Below are 17,049 nucleotides of genomic sequence, written 5' to 3'. Positions count from 1 at the left end.
TTCGGAAAAGAACTTTACCTTAATGGCTGATATCATGGTTGATGTTACTTACCAACTTAGTGGAGATGCAATCATTCATAGAATTGAAAGGGAAAGATAAAACTGTGGACCACACCGCCTAACTTAAAAATAAAAATAAAAAAACCTTTTATCTCATCCTTTTAACCTTTCTTACTAATTTTTAATTTTTTTGCCATAGAGAAATGTCATACTAATGATATAAAGGTATGTATTTTCTTAAGCTAAGCAGTATGTTTCGCAGCATTATCTTTCTTTTTTATTTAAAAAGAGAGATGAACTTACCCCACCATAAATTACACAATTTAGTAACATTCATAAGTGGAAGAATTTAATTACTTCGAAGAAAAAAAAACTTGAAAAACCATGAACACAATCTACACTAAAGGGGTTAAGCAAGTTGGTTGATCCGAATGATTTTAGATTTAATTTCCTTAAACAAGATTTTATATTCAAATTTTGTGAATAAAAAAAATATTATTAGGAGAAGTATTTCACAACTTAAATTAGTCATCAAACAAAATTAGTTTGTAAATATTCTACACTAATATTATAGTGACAAAAAAATTAAAGAAATTAAAAAATATAATTATTAATTAAGCCATAAAACTTACTTTTTATAAAAAAATACTAATATTAAAGATATAACTTCACAATATTCATTACCTACTATGAGGAAATAAGATATGAGCTCACAATGAAAAGTTTTTTCTTATGATGAACTTTTTATACTTTGATAATTTAATTTTTATTAATTGACCGCGTAAAAACTCTTAAACTAACGGTGCATATCCATTACGTTAAACTCTTAAGGCATTATTAGCTAAATTAGAACAAATTAAAAAAGCATGATTTTCTGGGACTAATAAAACATTATCAACTAAAATCTGATTAAAACATGAAGTTATATCGAATAGTTTTTCATAAAAATCTGCTATCTTTTTTATTAAAAAATGATTTTTGTAATTATAAGCAAATATAAATTAGCACATTTTTTAAAATTATTTTACATCAAAATTATTTTTTAAAATTTATGACAAAGGGACATTAGTGGATAATGACTAGGAGGATAAAGTTGAAGAGATTTTTAACGAAAAGCAAGGGACCCAAAAAGAAGCAAAAACAAAATTAGCTAACTAGGACATGCTTGTGTACATCTTATTTCTAAACAAGGCATTGCAAGTTGCAACCACGGGAATTGCTGAATGACTGAGTTAGAAAAATGTCCACATTTATGTGACTTATACAAACTAGATAAGATCACTTTAATTTTTATGTGGCTAAGAAATCAAATCTTATTCATTTGTTTAAGTTTAATAATCTTACGACACTTTCCTCTAAAAAAAAAACACCTTACGACACTTATCGGGATTTCCAACCTCTGTCTTAGATTCAATCTATACGTAAAAGCTGACCTTTTCTTTTTTTATTACTAATATTATAAATATAAAATATTTATTGATTTTATCTATAATTAATCTTTATTAAAAAATAAAAATTGGCAGACTAATTTTAATGGAGTTTCACCTTTCAATTTAGTTTCTTTATCAAAAAGTAAGTTAACTTTTATTTAAAGTGAATATTTAACAAGTCTCAAAATTTTTAAGCCAACTGTTAATTAGAGAAATCTATTTAGGAAAGTAAGAAAATAGGGACTTATCCACCAATCACGACTAACTAAAAATATAGGACTAAAACATATTTCATCATAAAAATATTCATTTTATATTTATTATAAGGAATATAAATTGTATGAGAGATATTCTGTCGTCCTATTTTTGTTCTTCTATCCGTATTTTTTTTCTTAATCAAAAGAGAAATTTTTGTAGGGTGGTAAAAAAAAGAGAGGATTTTTTCCTTCATTTATTTTTCTAAAACGACGCGTTGAACTTTATATTGACGAATTAGGATATTCCTCTATACTGTTTGTTTTTACGTGGACCCCTCGATCAACTTATTTATGTCGTACTACGTAGGTTTAGAAATTTAATATGCAAAAAATATATTATTGAATTTAATAATAAACATCCATAGCTTTTGAATAAAAGTTAAATAATTTTATTTTACATGCTTATTTAAGAAATTAAGATACATAAATAAATAGATAGGTTAGTTCCTAAATTTACTTTTCACTCACACTTTAATTCTATGAACCATTTAATCTTTAAATTTATAAAATTATGCCATTATACTAGTTTTTTAGGAATTAAAGTAACCAAAAAAAAGTAAGACATTTATAAACTAATATAATATGATCACAAAAAAAAAACTAATATAATGTAAAAATATATATATCAAATATGTTCAGGAGATAATAAACTGATAAAGGAAAATAACAATGAAATTATGAAAGATTGAATGAATGATAAAAGAAAAAGGATTGAATGAAAAAAAAAGTATCGAAGTTAACGGAGAAAAATAAAGTAACAACGAAATATCATTCGGAAGATTGACTTGTCCTTTTATTCCTAAAAACAGTACAATTCGTTTATGCTGTTTGGTGTAGGGAAGAAAATAAAGGGATAGGAAAGATTTTAAAATTTCATTTAAAGAAAAATAAAATCAAAGTAAATTTAGTTTCTGTTTTAATTTTTTTAATTAAATAAAAATATAATTATTTATATATTTTTATTTTCTTTTCTCACGTGTATACATACCATTGAAAATGAAGAATACCACAGAACTTGCTAGGCATCATTTTCTTTTTTCTTTTTTCGGAATTGAGGCATCATTTATTTAATTTTATTGAAGAAAAAAAAGATAAAAGAAAAACATTGAAATTTAGTTGGAAAAAAATTGGAAATTATTTATTAAAATATTTTTTATATTCGGTTTTTAATAAAAATATTAGCTAAAATATACTAATAATATAAAACATTTATACACTACTATTTAATTATAAAATTCTGATGATAAGATTATTAGAATAATTATTAACATTTGTATACTATAACTCAAAAAGTAATCATGATTTCTGACTGATAAATACCAGTAGTATAAAAATTTCCACACTTTATAACATCTAAACTTAATTTCTCATATAAACATAATTTCTAATTGATTGATTAATAATATAAAAATATATTTTTAATCTCTACATTTTTTGTCAATATGATCAAGGTTTTTATATTAATAAATTTACTTCTTCCATTCTTAATTATAATATATTTTTAATTAATTCATATTACTTAAGAAAAATAGATAATTATATCAAATTTATCAATTATTTATATATCATTCTAAAATTATGTTTTTTATTTACTTAATTGTTTCCCATTAATATTTAAAGAAAGAATAATTAAATAAGGATAGATAAGAAAAAAAATAATTAATACATATAAAATTAAAATAAAAATAATCTTTTAAAAAATAACAAACAATTTTTTTAAAAGAATCTAATAATTAAAGAACGAGATAGTAATTTTCAAACTTCAGAAAATATTTGAAATTAATAATATCTATGTAAAATCCATGGTACATTTGAAAGTCAGAAAATATTAAATCCTAATATTTTTTAAGACTTTTAAGATCATTACGAAATTATAAAAACAAAAATAATTTTTCCCTGGAATAACTTATACAGATAATAAATAAAAAATGCATCCATGTGGTTTTTCTCCTCAGATACTAGTATTTAATTTATAAATGAAAATGGTGGAAGCGCCTGCAACGTTTACCAAATTCCAAGAAGAAGAACACGTGGCTACAGTGGCCCATGTCGGAAACTGTCTGCACGACACTTTTCAATTTTTGCACACGCTTTCATCTTTTCTTTATTTTTCATATTTTTTCCCAAACATTTTGACCACAATTTTGTTCTTGATATTGAACCACGTCTTGTACTTATTCAATAATTGAAGAAATTTAAGATAGTTGTGAAACTTAATCTAGATGATAAATATAAATGATTAATGATGGAAAAATAATAATAAGATTAATTTTGTAATATTGTTATTTTTTTATTGATTTTTCTTGATATATATAAAATAATTTAAAATGGAAAAATAATATTTATTAGGTAAAAAATATATAATTTAGGTTCACTTATTCGTATTTTTAATTATTATCAAGTTCTTAAATTGTAGAACAAACGCACGTCAATATATTTCTAAAATTTGTAATATATTTAAAAGACTATTTATTGTTTAAAAAATATTTAAATTTATACTAGAAAATTATCATATGGTATATGGAAATTTTTAAAATTAAATTAAATTTCTTTGGAGAGTGGAATTTTCAACCTTTTAATTCTCTTAATATAACTTTTTAATATTATTTTTATTTAAATATATATTTCACACGTTTTTTTATACAATTGGATACAAAATTAGTGTCTTAGTCATATTTAATTATCATCCATCTGTTATTATCTATGTATTTAATTTTTTATAATTATCTATTATTTTCATTTTATTCTCTTATTTTTTAAATAGAATTTTAATATTTTAAACAAAAATATTAATAATTGAAAAAAATCTCGCATTACAATTAAAATTATTCATTAGAATGATAAAGTGCAATTTATATATGTAAAACTATTTATCTATTATATATTTAAGTTAAAATAAAATGTATATATTAAAAATAATCATTACAAATTTTAATTATATAAAAACAAACGTATTTGGTATTACTAATTGAGTTGAATGATTATACACTTTAGATATATTCATGAAAGAGTAACATAATCATAGATTGATCCTTAAAAATGAAAATTTTAAATTTAATTTCTTAATAGATAAAAAGTGTGAAAGATTAATTTTATTATTAAATTTATAAAATTATTTTTTTATTAAGTTATAATAATTAAAATTAAATTAATAATAAATTATATTTTTAAGAATCAATTTAATATTAAATTATAAAATTTATATATTAATTTATTATTAAATTATGTATCAGATCAATTTATTACATCTTAAAACTAAATTTAAATTTTTTATTTTTCCTATATGAATTATCACTAGCAAGCAAAAATATAGAAAGAAAAGGAGAAAGGTAAGGTGTTATTATTTCCATCTTGGCTCTTCCACGTGTCAGTCTAGCCACCGTCAGATCGAATCCGGAGCGGGCCCCATGCTGTCGCATTTTTTTTTTGGTGAATCATGACGAAAACACGAAATGACCCTCCACCAGCTCAACGAACGAACGATGCTGCTGCTGCTTTGGTAATTGCATTTGCTGGTGAGGTGACTCATCTCTCTCTCTCTCTCATCTCTCCCTCTCTCTCATCTCTCCCTTCCAAAAAAAAGCACCAATTTTTTCGAACGCCAACGCGAATCACGAAGAGGGTCACCGAGAAAATGGGTGTTTGTGGGTCGAGGCCCAAAGTGAACGAGGACCTCTCAGCGAAGAAGAAGAACAACCACCACCGAAGAAGAAGAAGGAGAATCCTCAGAAGACGCGTCTCTTCTAGAAAGATCGAAGCTAACAACGTTTCTCACTGTAATTCAGCTCTTCAAGCTTCTAATCGCGCTTCTGGTGCTTGCTTCTGCTTCTTTTCGCTCTCTCTTTTTGTTTGTTTGTTTGTTCAAATTTAATAATTTGTTGTGGTTTATTTTATTTTATTTTTAAAAAAAGATGGACACCAGTCAGCATAGTTTAATGAATGCTTTTTTTTTTTTTAATTGTTTGCATGCACATGTACTTAGGCTGAGTTGAAATTTGTTAAATTTTTTATAAAATTATTTTGATGAATGTTTGATTGACATGGCAGTGAAGAACCTTATTTTGTTTCCTGGTTTCAGATGCTGCTTGGTTTGATTCTACTTCGGCATTGGATTCTGAGTGTGATGACGAATTTTACAGTGTCTATGATGGTATGTCAGTGTTTCCCCCATCACCCCCTAAATTTGGTGTATCCGAGGTTTTAATAGATAGTCCGCGACCACAATTTTGGCTGCAATGTCGAGGTTTTTGGGGGTGTCAGGGATCACATCGCTGCAAATTTGGCGGCAGTGTCAATTTTTTGAGGTGTCTGCCATCGCAGCACGACCACATCGGCTGCATTTGTTTGCGCTTTCCCACAATATCAAGGAATGCAACAAAACCACGACCACAACTGCAATTTAAAACCTTCAGATTAAGTTGGGGGTGGCGGGTCATAATCCTTGAAATTAGGGGAAATTGCAGACAAATGTGGATGCAATTGCAGTTGTGTTGTGGTTGGAGACTCTGAAAACCTTAATGTTGCAGCTGAAATCGTGATCACGGGTGTGGTCGTCTTTAAATCCTTGATCGAATTGTCAGCTATTTATTTTATTTAGTTTTCTTGTCAGCATGGTTACATATTTTTTACATGAATGTTTGGTAGATGGGATGTCTTTGAATGAGTATGAAATTGGGTCAAGGCCAAACGATTCATCTCCTAAAGGAGTTGATTCTGTGTTTGTTGATCACCAACAACAGAAACAAAGAGTGCACCCTTATAATTATTTTCGTAGCAATTCTTCTTTGAAGGTTGCCAAGAATCAAGGCAAACCAAAAGATTCTACATTGAAATCAGATGGCTCTAGAGTTGAGTTAGACCTGTTTCGACAGGAGAAGTGTCTACAGGTCAAGCAGATGAAATTGGAGAGTACAGAAAGCTGTCCCTGGACCATTGTGGGATTCTGCCAAATACCTGTTTGCCTTGCCTCACTTCCAATGCACTTGCTGTTGAAAAAAGAAGGCCAATGAGTCCTGATACACCTAGTTCGCGGAGAAAGTCGCTTTCTAAACTCTCCTTCAAATGGAGAGAAGGGTCTTCAGATATGACTTTACGTGAGTGTTCTACATATTTTTTCATCTGTGAGAATTGCTGTGTTTCGGTTCTTTGGTACTTTCCAGTTTTGTGCAATTGGATTAATTAGGGTCTGTTTGTTTGAGAAAATGTTTTCTTCTTTCATTTCGTTTGTTCACAAGTTATTACAAAAATGTCTTTTTATTTACACTTTGTTTTGTTTACGAACAAATCTTTGAAAACAGAAAACAAAGTGAAAATGAGGTGGCATTTTTGTAATTATTTATGAAAACAGAAATTGTTTTCTTTAAATCAGATAGACTCTTAAAACAACTGTGAAGCAGTGAAAGTGATGATACCATGTTTGCTTATGAGGTCGAGCTTCTTTTTTTCTCCTGCCATGCTTACAGCAAAGTAAACATGAAGGAATATATGAAAAACATTAGTTATTTCTTTTATTTGCTCTTCCTGTCGAGTTTTCTGTATCATGCACTTTCCTGTTTTTAGATGTTTGCTGCCAGTTCTTTTATTGCTTTTCTCGTTACTAATTAATGGATTCTCCTTTATTGCAGTTTCCCCTAAGGCATTTAAACAAAAACATTTGGCAGGTTCATCGATTCCATTTTGTCCAATAGAGAAGCAAACCCCTGGTTCTTGGTCACAAATTGAGCCAAGTTCCTTCAGAGTCAGAGGCAAAAACTACTTTAGGTAGGCCCCAAGTTCGTATTTTGTACTAAACATTCTTTCGATGATTGAACCTGTTGTTAGGGATGTCCCTCATATAGAAGTCATTCATTATGTTAACAATCAAGCACTGTTCCATTTTTGATAATTCCATAATTCATTTGTTGCATGGTTGTCAGGGATAAGAAGAAAGATTTTGCTCCGGGCAGTGCTGCTTTTTATCCTCTTGGTGCTGACCTCTTTTTGTCTTCTCGAAAAATTGATCATATTGCTCGCTTTATACAAATTCCTTCAATAAACGTACCTGGGGACGTCCCTTCTATTCTTATTGTAAATATTCAGGTAGCTGCATATTTCCTTTTCAAGATTGAACTTGAACTGAGAGTTTTTCATCCTTATTGGTGCAAAATTTATGTTAGAAACCCAAAGTGCAGGGTTTCTTCCTATTGTGTAATTGTATAGGAATTTTACCATCATTTCATGTCATGCACTGAATAATGTCTGTGGGTACATCCATCACAATGTGGACTTTCCCCTCAAATATTGTATTATTGTAAGTTTGTAACATTTATGCTCTTTAAAATGCAGATACCATTGTATCCTGCCACTATCTTCCAAAGTGAAAATGATGGTGAAGGAATGAATGTGGTTTTGTACTTTAAATTATCTGAAAAATACTCTAAAGACCTTCCAGACCAATTCCGGGAAAGCATTAGTGTAAGGGGTTATACTCTTTATCCTTTTTTACTTTCATTGTGCTTCTTGTTACAGAAGATGTTTCCTATGTAACAGTATGTCTATAGTTTTTACTCACTTTCTTAACTAGTGTGCCTGTTCTTTTATTCCTTGACAGAAATTGATCAATGACGAAGTGGAGAGAGTTAAAGGCTTCCCTCTAGATACAATTGCACCCTTTAGGGAGAGATTAAAAATTTTAGGCAGAGTGGCAAATTTGGAGAATTTATCTTTAAGCACAACTGAAAAGAAGCTTATGAATGCTTACAACGAAAAGCCAGTTCTCTCACGTCCTCAGCATGAATTTTTCTTGGTATATTGCGTATTCTAGTTACAGATTTAATATCCTTCAATAAATTCTCTGGGGACCATTTAATCTTGCATTGAAGCGGTCATCTAAAGTTTCTGTTTCAGTGGATCATTATTGGGAATCATATCAATAAATTTATTTGTCTTTTTAATTCATGCTGCTGTAGCATTTTAGAAGCTCATTTAGACATCTAGTTTTATTTTCATTATTTTGATCTTTCTCTCACCATTTGCCTTCACTTTCGCATGCAAATTTGTGAACTTATTAATGTACATATGTTACTCTATCTCTAGTGAGCTTGAGTTATTTTGAAAAATATTTTATGCTGTCAAAAGATTCCTAATCTGATGTTATTTCTTTCACAGGGAGAAAACTACCTTGAGATAGATTTGGATGTACACAGATTTAGCTATATTGCAAGAAAGGGATTTGAAGGCTTCATTGAAAGACTGAAGCTATGTAACCTGGATTTTGGTCTGACAATTCAGGTAATTTTCTTACCATTTTATTGGCAACATGAACTTCCTTCTGTATTAAACTAATGTTAAGCTTACTCCATGTGTATTCTGAGTTTAATTTCTATATACTACTAGTAAAAATTTTTTACAAATCATCGTTGGTATGACTTGTTGGTATGACTTTTAAGATGGATATTAAGTCAATAAACATCAATTACCCTTTCACTGCCTGTGCATATATATATATATATTTTTTTTACTCAAACAATGTAGTTTACTATTGGAAGATTCACAAGTCTTGGTATATGATATACTTTCAATTGTCTTCATGATATAGGGAAACAAGGCCGAAGACTTGCCAGAGCATTTATTATGTGCAATACGGTTGAATAAACTTGACTACAGCAACTTCAACCAGTTTGGCTTTTAAGTCTAAGCTTCAACATAAAGAGTTTTAACCATAATATGTCTCATAATGATTACAAATGTGTCACTCATAGGTTGCTTTGAAATGACATTCGGTAGCTAACCGCAATGTATCTTTGAATTTCTTGATTCATTGATCTAAAATTTGTACAATGTACAGTAATGAGAATAATCAAATTGGAAATTATCAATGTCTAATTTATCTTTCTCAAAGATACATGCAGTCCCTGAAGCCTCGTTATCACTTATAAATTAAGGTCATTGCTTATTTTACTTCCAAAGTTGCATGACCACATGAATATCATGACAAAAAATCACTAATTTTGTACTTGATTTATTACTTTCTCTCCTGAGTGGCTCTTAAAAGTAAAAAAGAACAAAAGAATAATTACCTTAAATATTAAAAAATTCTTCAATTTGATCCTTGACTGAAATAAGAAGTTTACGGATATTCAATACTTGAATATACTTACATAATTTTATTATTTTAAGATTAGTTAAGAGAGTAATAATTCGAAAATGAACTTGTTTACTTCTTTAACAGTGATAAATATTCCTCATAAAAGCTTAAAGGATGCGCTTAATTTCAACTTTGGAGGATGTAACAGTTTGTCAAGTAGATTATGAGTGCAATTATAGCATTTGAATTTCTCTCTTGTAATCAAACACGAGATGCCAAAGGTCAATTAGTGGTTTCAACTTTTCAGCAATACAAAGGGACACCTATCAATTTCCTAATCATAGAAATGTAAATCAAAATTATGTGATTGCATATAAGCATCCTAATCATGGAACGATTTTAAGAAATAAGGAAAGCACACTTATAAATCTAGTATGAGGTGTTTCTCTCAGATAGCTCAATTTAAGCAATGAGAAATGTAACAACAGTATTAGTGTATTACATTATAGCATGGTCTATTCTAGTCGGTTTCCCTTACCTTCTCTCCCATTTGGTGAGATTCCTGGCCTTTTATAACCAAATATCGGCAAAACAGGTTCGACCATTTAGGTCAATCAATTCAATTCAATTAAAAAAAAAAAACCTTTTTTATTTTTACATATTGAATTGTGTGTGAACTAACCAACTTACGTTAGGCCGAGAAATTGTTATAGGAATGAGATGAGATGATCCTTTTTATTTTATTTTAATGATCCTTTTTATTTTGTTTGAATTCCCTAACTTCAGCTTCCCAAAAAGTCAATTCTCATTATTCTCCGATCCTTATTCTCATTCACATTTTCACCTCTCTCATCCATTCACTTTTTATTTTTTATTTAGACAACATCATTTCCCAACCCATCATTAAATACTTAAAGAATGAATTGACTTTAGCAATCTAAAATGGCTAGAGTGTCTAGTCCATTCTGGTGGGTTGATGGCAAACCAGGTGGGTCAAGCTCCATTTGTTTTACTCTAGACTACATGTAATATGAGAGTCCCTTTGAGCCAAAATCGTCCACAACACGGTGAGACCAATTCTTTCGGTGGCAATTTTTTTGTTTTTCCATACATAAGGGAAATCAAATATGTACTACTTTGGTATCATTGTTCAGACGCTACCTCTAATCTCAATAGTTAACCTTTCCTTGAGCCCAATTAAAAACTTGCGATAAATAATTTTTACATTATTCATAATACAAGAACTGAATAATTGGTTTTTGTCTTTATTCATTGTATTTATTTATCGTTTTATTCACTTCTCACGCTCCATTTTCTTTTTACTTTGGCATCATCCATATTTTATGATGAATATTGTTAATAACACATGTTTTTTTTTATTAGTTAATAAGATTTAACACAATTAATAGATAAATACTAGTAGTATACATGAAAAAGGCTTTGCTAAACAGGGTGTACCTACTTTAATGTTTTAACTTCTAAGGGAGATCCTTGCAGCATGGAGGAAGAAAAAAAATCTTTTATTTTTAGGTGAATTTCATGTCATGCTAAATGTTCGACTCTCTTTTGAATAGAGCCACCTAAAATTCATCAATTATAATAAATAGCAACAAAAATAACTTTTTTATTGTCTATATTTTTTATTCTCATTCCTTTACTCCTTTCATCTTTAATTATAAGAATCTTTTTACAAATTTGTTTATTCCTTTTTATAAGATTATTTTTTAATTTATAGATGCATTAATTATTATTTTTCCTCCATACTCTTACTTAATTATTCTTTTTCCAAACATTTATGAGAAACAATTAAGTGGATACAAAGATAAGAAAAAATAATTTTGTAATGATAATATAAATAATTGATAAATTTAGTGTGATTAATTAAACTAATTATTTTTCTTAAGGAATGTAAATTAGTTGAAAGATTCTTATAATTAGAGATGGAGGAAATATTATTATCTCATATATTGATGCTTGAATTTTATGAACGGCTTAAAACCATTTGCAAATTCCACATTATTTTTTTTCTTATTTTCTTTGTTGTTATTGAACATTCGTTATAGCTAAAAACATGAGCATATAACAACAATAAGATCATTGGAGAACATGAAATGTACTCAGAATAACAAAGAAATGTTCATTGAAAGAACGGAGACCATATTTGCATAACATGAAAACCCAATAATATGACACAAAAAAGACCCTAATTTGTTGTATAGGAAATAATAAGTCTAATCAATCTCGACTTGCTGGAGAACTCATACATCGCCCAAAAATGGAAGAGAAAAAACCTCTATGTACCTTGTTATGAATTTTAGATGAAGATGATGAACGTGTGGCACGTTTACTATTATCATGCAACCTTCTTCCCATTATGGTTTCTTCCAAGTGTGACACATTTTCCTCTTTAATGCTTTTGTTCTTCCCCAAAGATGTAGCAATACTAGCACTGCCATTGGCTTTTGGCTCCACAAATTGTATCTGATCTTGCCATATTCGACCAGAAGATCCTTGTCTTCGAAATGAAAATGATGATCTCGGCAATGTGTTCATGTGTTCTTTTTCTTTGTTTCTCTTGTGATCGGCTGATTAATTATGAAACACCCCTTCTCTCAATTAATTAAGGACTTTTAACTGATCACATAATTGATTTTTAGTTAGTTAGAGAGAGAACATTAGGCAAGTGGTGAATAATGCATTTATATATGTTTGGTTATAAGGATTATATAAGGATTCTATGTTTAGGTCTTATCCGTACAATTTTTGACTGATTCATTCGGGTCAGTTGCTATATTTGGAAGCTAATTAACAAGTGTTCTTATCTACTTTTGGTGATGCTACATTTTAGGGATTAGACGATAATTGAACGACTGATATCTCTTGCTCATTTTTAGATCTTGTTATATTCATTTTTGGGTCAAGGATTACTAGTATCCAAATAATACTGCATTGGGGATTCGACTAATCTAAGTTGATCTGGTTAGGATAATTAATTAATTACCGTTGGGGAAGTTTTTCCTTCAAAATTTTACCAGTATTGCATTCCTAACTCTCAAAGACAGACCCACGAGTTTTTCTTTTTACTCCTAAAAATCAAAAACATGTATCAAATATTTATAACAATTCACTTATTTTATTCAATCATTGAATTAAATCCTCTTAATAGACTTGAAACTTCTGATTAAGTTAAAATAATAAATAATATCTTGTCAACTAATTTACATGCTTAGTGGTATATCTCATCTATTTTTCATAATTAACTAAACAATCTAACATAAATAAAAAAATAAACTTGAACATACTTTATAACATTTTGATAAATAAATAAAAACTTTATTTTTTTATTGATCCACATAAGAAAAACATTTCACACAAATATTTATTCACATTAAGAATTTCCTATTATATAGGAGGTCCTAAAGCTACTAAGAGAGCCAAAAGAAGATAAGCTAAGTATGTCGTTTATGAAATGAAAGCGTTAGAAAGAACTAATCTTAATCATATAACTACATATTTACTCAAGATTTAGTATATGTTGAGCAACATATTATTTTAAAAAATAAACATTTTATTTTTCCAAAAATTCTCTCTCAAAAAACAAAAAAAAATGCATTAAAAAGGAGGAACAAGGAGGCTAAATCATTTAAAAAGGCATTGTAAAAAAAGCTAAATCATAATAAAATCAGAAACTAGAGAAACATAATGAATGGTCTAACTTTTTGCCACATCCTAGTGACTGAGTCTAATGTGAAAGTCTAGTACTTAATTATCCTACTAATCACCAATAAGCAGAAAACAAAACGATACAACTAAGCACTTAGTAGTCAAAAGAAGCATCCAAAAGCTGAGGGAATGCTGCTCTTATCTCACTATCCCTGTCCAAAATACCATCCACAAATGAATGAGCTTCACACTGCTTGTTAATTTGATATTCCATGCTAGCACCACAAGCAACAGCACCAGAACCAGAACCAGAACCCTCACTTGCAGCTCCTTGCATGTCATGGCCATTGCTTTTGGTATTGTCGGAAAGTTCAGCTTCACTTTGCATTAGACCTGAGGGGGGATTCAATGACCAATTAAATGAGTCACTGTGAAGAAACTCACTCCAATCAAAGGAGGAACAAGGAGGGGAAATTTGAGCCTGAGGAGTTTGGCAAGAGTAGGACTGTGGTGATCCTAATTGTGTGAGATTAGAGGAAGACGAGGATGAGGTTGAGGATGCAGCTTCACTTAACACTTGTGGTTGAACATTTTCTGAGTTGATGATGACTTGGTAAGGAATGTGGTGTTCCCAAGAGTGAACTTGACCCTCTTGTGTGTGCTCCACCATTGACTTGTTGGAATCTGATGGTTCAGTTTTTGTTGGTGGCATGTTGCTCATCATCAAGTCCTTGTTGATAAAAGCCATTTGGTTAGTGGTGTTTGGGAGGCCACTAATGCTTCCTAAGTCAGAGAGGACTTGTGAGACCGGCTTATGTGTCACTGGATCGATTCCCATCTTCATAAGCTTCTTCCTTAGCTTTGTGTTCCAATAGTTCTTGACATCATTGTCTGTTCTCCCAGGTAGTCTTTTTGCAATTAAGGACCATCTATGTTAAAAAAAAATGTTTGTCATAGATGTCACAAATAAGGTGATTAGCTTTTTATCTTTAAAAAAAATGTTAAAAGGAGGCTAAGAAAAAAAAGGCTGTTACATAGTTGGCACATTTTTTATGCATGTCAAAGTTTATGGTTAGTTCATTCTCTCAATAAACCAAGACAGCTCAGTTTGTATTTTCCTCATGCAACATAAACCAACAAATGCATAAGGTTCTGTCATGCTAATTTTGCTTACACTGTGAGACTAATGGCTATATCAGAAAACAGAATTTAGTTAATTGCACCCCTATACTGTGATGAGATATGGCTTGGAATTAATTGTATGCACTTTAGAAATTAGATCCCCTTTCCAAAATAAGACTTATAGGTGAATGGAATATGCACTTAAAATACAAAAAAAGATGCAAGATAAGCCCTTATAGAGAAGATAAATTACACTCAAAGATCTAAATTTTACTAAACTTTAAAAGCCAATCTGATTATGCAGTTTTAATGTGTCACCTTTCATATTGGTTTCATACGTTGCACTGAGGCTACACAAGAATCTTTCCAAATATAAAGAGTAGAACATACCTGCTTCCTATGGCTCCATGAAGGTTAATAATTAGATCTTCTTCTTGGGGAGTAAAACCATCATGCTTGAGGTCAGGCCTTAGGTAGTTGGTCCATCTTAGCCTGCAGCTTTTACCACACCTGTTAAGCCCTGCAAACAAGTTCAAGAAAAGAGATTAAAGTTGCACCATATGAAATTTTATGTCTCATAATTCCTATTTTTACATTTTTTGAAGGAAGAGGTTGAAAGAAACCTGCTTTCTTTGGAACCAATGTCCAATTTCCAGTTCCATGATTGGCTACATAGGCAAGTATTTTAGCATCTTCCTCAGGAGTCCAAAGACCCCTTTTCACATTGGATTTGTCACAACAAGGAGGCCTTCTCATTTTTGAAATGAGAGAAGAAATAAGACAAAGAAGAAGAAGAAATGCAAGAGAAGGACTGAGTGAATTATGTAATGGTGATGCAATATGCATGGAAGGGTTACTTTAAAGTGGTGAGAGGGGCTAATGTTTAAGATATGAAGAGGCAAGAAAAGCATGCAAATATTGGCTCCAATTAACAACAATTGCATGATTATATTCATCTTTCTGTAAACAAAATACAAAACCAAAACCATTTGTATGACATCAGAAACATAATGCAAGTGCCTCCCCATTCCTTCTCTCTCTCATATGCTTCCTCCACCCAAAAGCAATCTATTTCAGGTACAATTTGAATGACCTATTTGGTTAAAACTGAATAGGTTAACTGATTTTGATAATGCAATCGAAAATACTTTCATATTATGTAGCAGCCTCTCAATAAGAGTACAATATGCCTTTGCATAAAACAAAAATAATAAAGAAAATGTCCATCTAGACCCTTGTCACAACTCACAAGATAGATTCAAAATGATAGAGCCTATGTAAGCATTCTATCAGTAATTTATGAAAAATGAATTCTAGTACGTCACCATTTTCTTACTTTATTTCTCTTTATGGCAAAGAAAAGCTCAAGGAATCGAAGTTGTCCTGTGCAACTTAAGGTGGTGCTTGCATCAACCCATTTATTATAATACTATCAATTTGAATTATTTTTATGCAAATATCTAATAAGAATTTAATTTATCATTTAGACAAATGAATAGTCACTCTTTATTACATATTATATTTACATTTTCTTTTCTATTATTTACTAATTTATTATCTTATCTATTATTTATATTTTATAGTAGATGAAATGTAAATACAAATTAATGTTTTAAATCTATTCAATTATGAAAATATAATTGCAAACTTATAAAAAGTTTAGAAATCAGTCACAGATAGATCAAACACCAATACCCTTTATTATTACTAATAAGATCTAGCTCAATTAATTACATATGTATATAAACTATTGTAAACCTTCTAGTACTCATCTTTTATTAATACGGATAAGAAAATATTTATTATTTGATCATACATTTATTCATTTGCCTGCACGTAGCTGAGTAAAATTCTTTTACTTAGAATGGTACTTGTGAATTGTGATTTTCTTGATTCATAACTCTCAAAAGTCAATTCTTTTCATGTTTCGTCATTTCAGATTTAAAGAGAGAAAAAGTTAACTATTCAGACTTAATCTTTTTTTTAAAAAAAATATTCAGTCATAATTTTTTTATTTTTTTAAAAAGTTTTATCCCGTAGAGTCTTTGTCCGGTATGTATTAATTGGCAAGGTTACTAACACCATTTTGTCTATGCATTTTAATCCTACTAACAACTTTTGCTTACATCACTTAGTCAAATTTGATTCGTCTAAAATAATCATTGATTTTTTTGTTAAAAATTCATGATAAAATCATATTTAACAAAATCTAAATTAGTTATTATCTCAATTATTGATTTTCTAATTGCATTTTATCCTCAAAATTGCATTTCCACGGTGAGCTAAATCCCTCCACTTTCTCAAATAAGATGGGCAACAAATTTTGAACTTCATAAAAATCCCTTTAGGGGGATTAAAATTATGTACGCTTTAGAACGGCACAACTGGTCAATTGTTACTGTCCGCCACAATATTCTACGTATATTATTAAGTTGAGACTAAAATTAACGATCCTAACTTTTTTAAATTATATAATAAAACGTACCTATAGGTCTATAACTTCATTCAACCC

The 17,049-nt window shown here is 29.6% G+C and overlaps 2 protein-coding genes across 3 annotated transcripts; one reads left to right on the top strand and one right to left on the bottom strand.

The window, feature by feature from the left end:
• The first annotated feature begins 5,095 nt into the window (after positions 1-5,095).
• On the top strand, positions 5,096-9,565 carry LOC114382617. Of its 2 annotated transcripts, none has more exons than XM_028342168.1 (9): positions 5,096-5,463; positions 5,766-5,837; positions 6,559-6,780; positions 7,312-7,447; positions 7,603-7,765; positions 8,012-8,140; positions 8,277-8,471; positions 8,834-8,956; positions 9,264-9,565. In XM_028342168.1, the coding sequence occupies exons 1-9, from the start codon at positions 5,124-5,126 to the stop codon at positions 9,354-9,356; spliced, it is 1,473 nt and encodes a 490-aa protein (XP_028197969.1). In that variant the 5' UTR covers positions 5,096-5,123; the 3' UTR covers positions 9,357-9,565. The 2 variants fall into 2 exon arrangements, with proteins under 2 accessions (XP_028197969.1, XP_028197968.1); XM_028342167.1 differs by having other exon boundaries at positions 5,096-5,499.
• A 3,747-nt stretch (positions 9,566-13,312) lies between these two features.
• On the bottom strand, positions 13,313-15,465 carry LOC114382134 (transcription factor MYB35-like). Its single transcript, XM_028341371.1, has 3 exons — positions 15,161-15,465; positions 14,928-15,057; positions 13,313-14,344 (listed from the first exon to the last, which is right to left on the bottom strand). Exons 1-3 carry the CDS (start codon positions 15,381-15,383, stop codon positions 13,570-13,572), a joined length of 1,128 nt encoding a protein of 375 aa, XP_028197172.1. The 5' UTR covers positions 15,384-15,465; the 3' UTR covers positions 13,313-13,569.
• Positions 15,466-17,049: the final 1,584 nt, after the last annotated feature.

This window comes from Glycine soja, chromosome 13 (genome assembly GCF_004193775.1).
Source record: "Glycine soja cultivar W05 chromosome 13, ASM419377v2, whole genome shotgun sequence".
NCBI classification, from domain to species: Eukaryota; Viridiplantae; Streptophyta; class Magnoliopsida; order Fabales; family Fabaceae; genus Glycine; species Glycine soja.
Note: the sequence above shows the minus strand (reverse complement) of the source record. Positions and strands in the feature narration are given on the sequence as shown.

What these genes read in the sequence shown, in the direction of transcription:
- LOC114382617 (XM_028342167.1), top strand. Translation starts at nt 5,124, where the DNA reads ATGACGAAAACACGAAATGACCCTCCACCAGCTCAACGAACGAACGAT. An exon ending in ATTTTACAGTGTCTATGATG is followed by an intron (nt 5,838 to 6,558) that starts GTATGTCAGTGT and finishes CTGTTTCGACAG; the next exon opens with GAGAAGTGTCTACAGGTCAA. An exon ending in GTCTTCAGATATGACTTTAC is followed by an intron (nt 6,781 to 7,311) that starts GTGAGTGTTCTA and finishes CCTTTATTGCAG; the next exon opens with TTTCCCCTAAGGCATTTAAA.
- LOC114382134 (XM_028341371.1), bottom strand. Translation starts at nt 15,383, where the DNA reads ATGCATATTGCATCACCATTACATAATTCACTCAGTCCTTCTCTTGCA. An exon ending in ATTGGTTCCAAAGAAAGCAG is followed by an intron (nt 15,058 to 15,160) that starts GTTTCTTTCAAC and finishes ACTTGTTTGCAG; the next exon opens with GGCTTAACAGGTGTGGTAAA. An exon ending in CATGGAGCCATAGGAAGCAG is followed by an intron (nt 14,345 to 14,927) that starts GTATGTTCTACT and finishes TTTTTAACATAG; the next exon opens with ATGGTCCTTAATTGCAAAAA.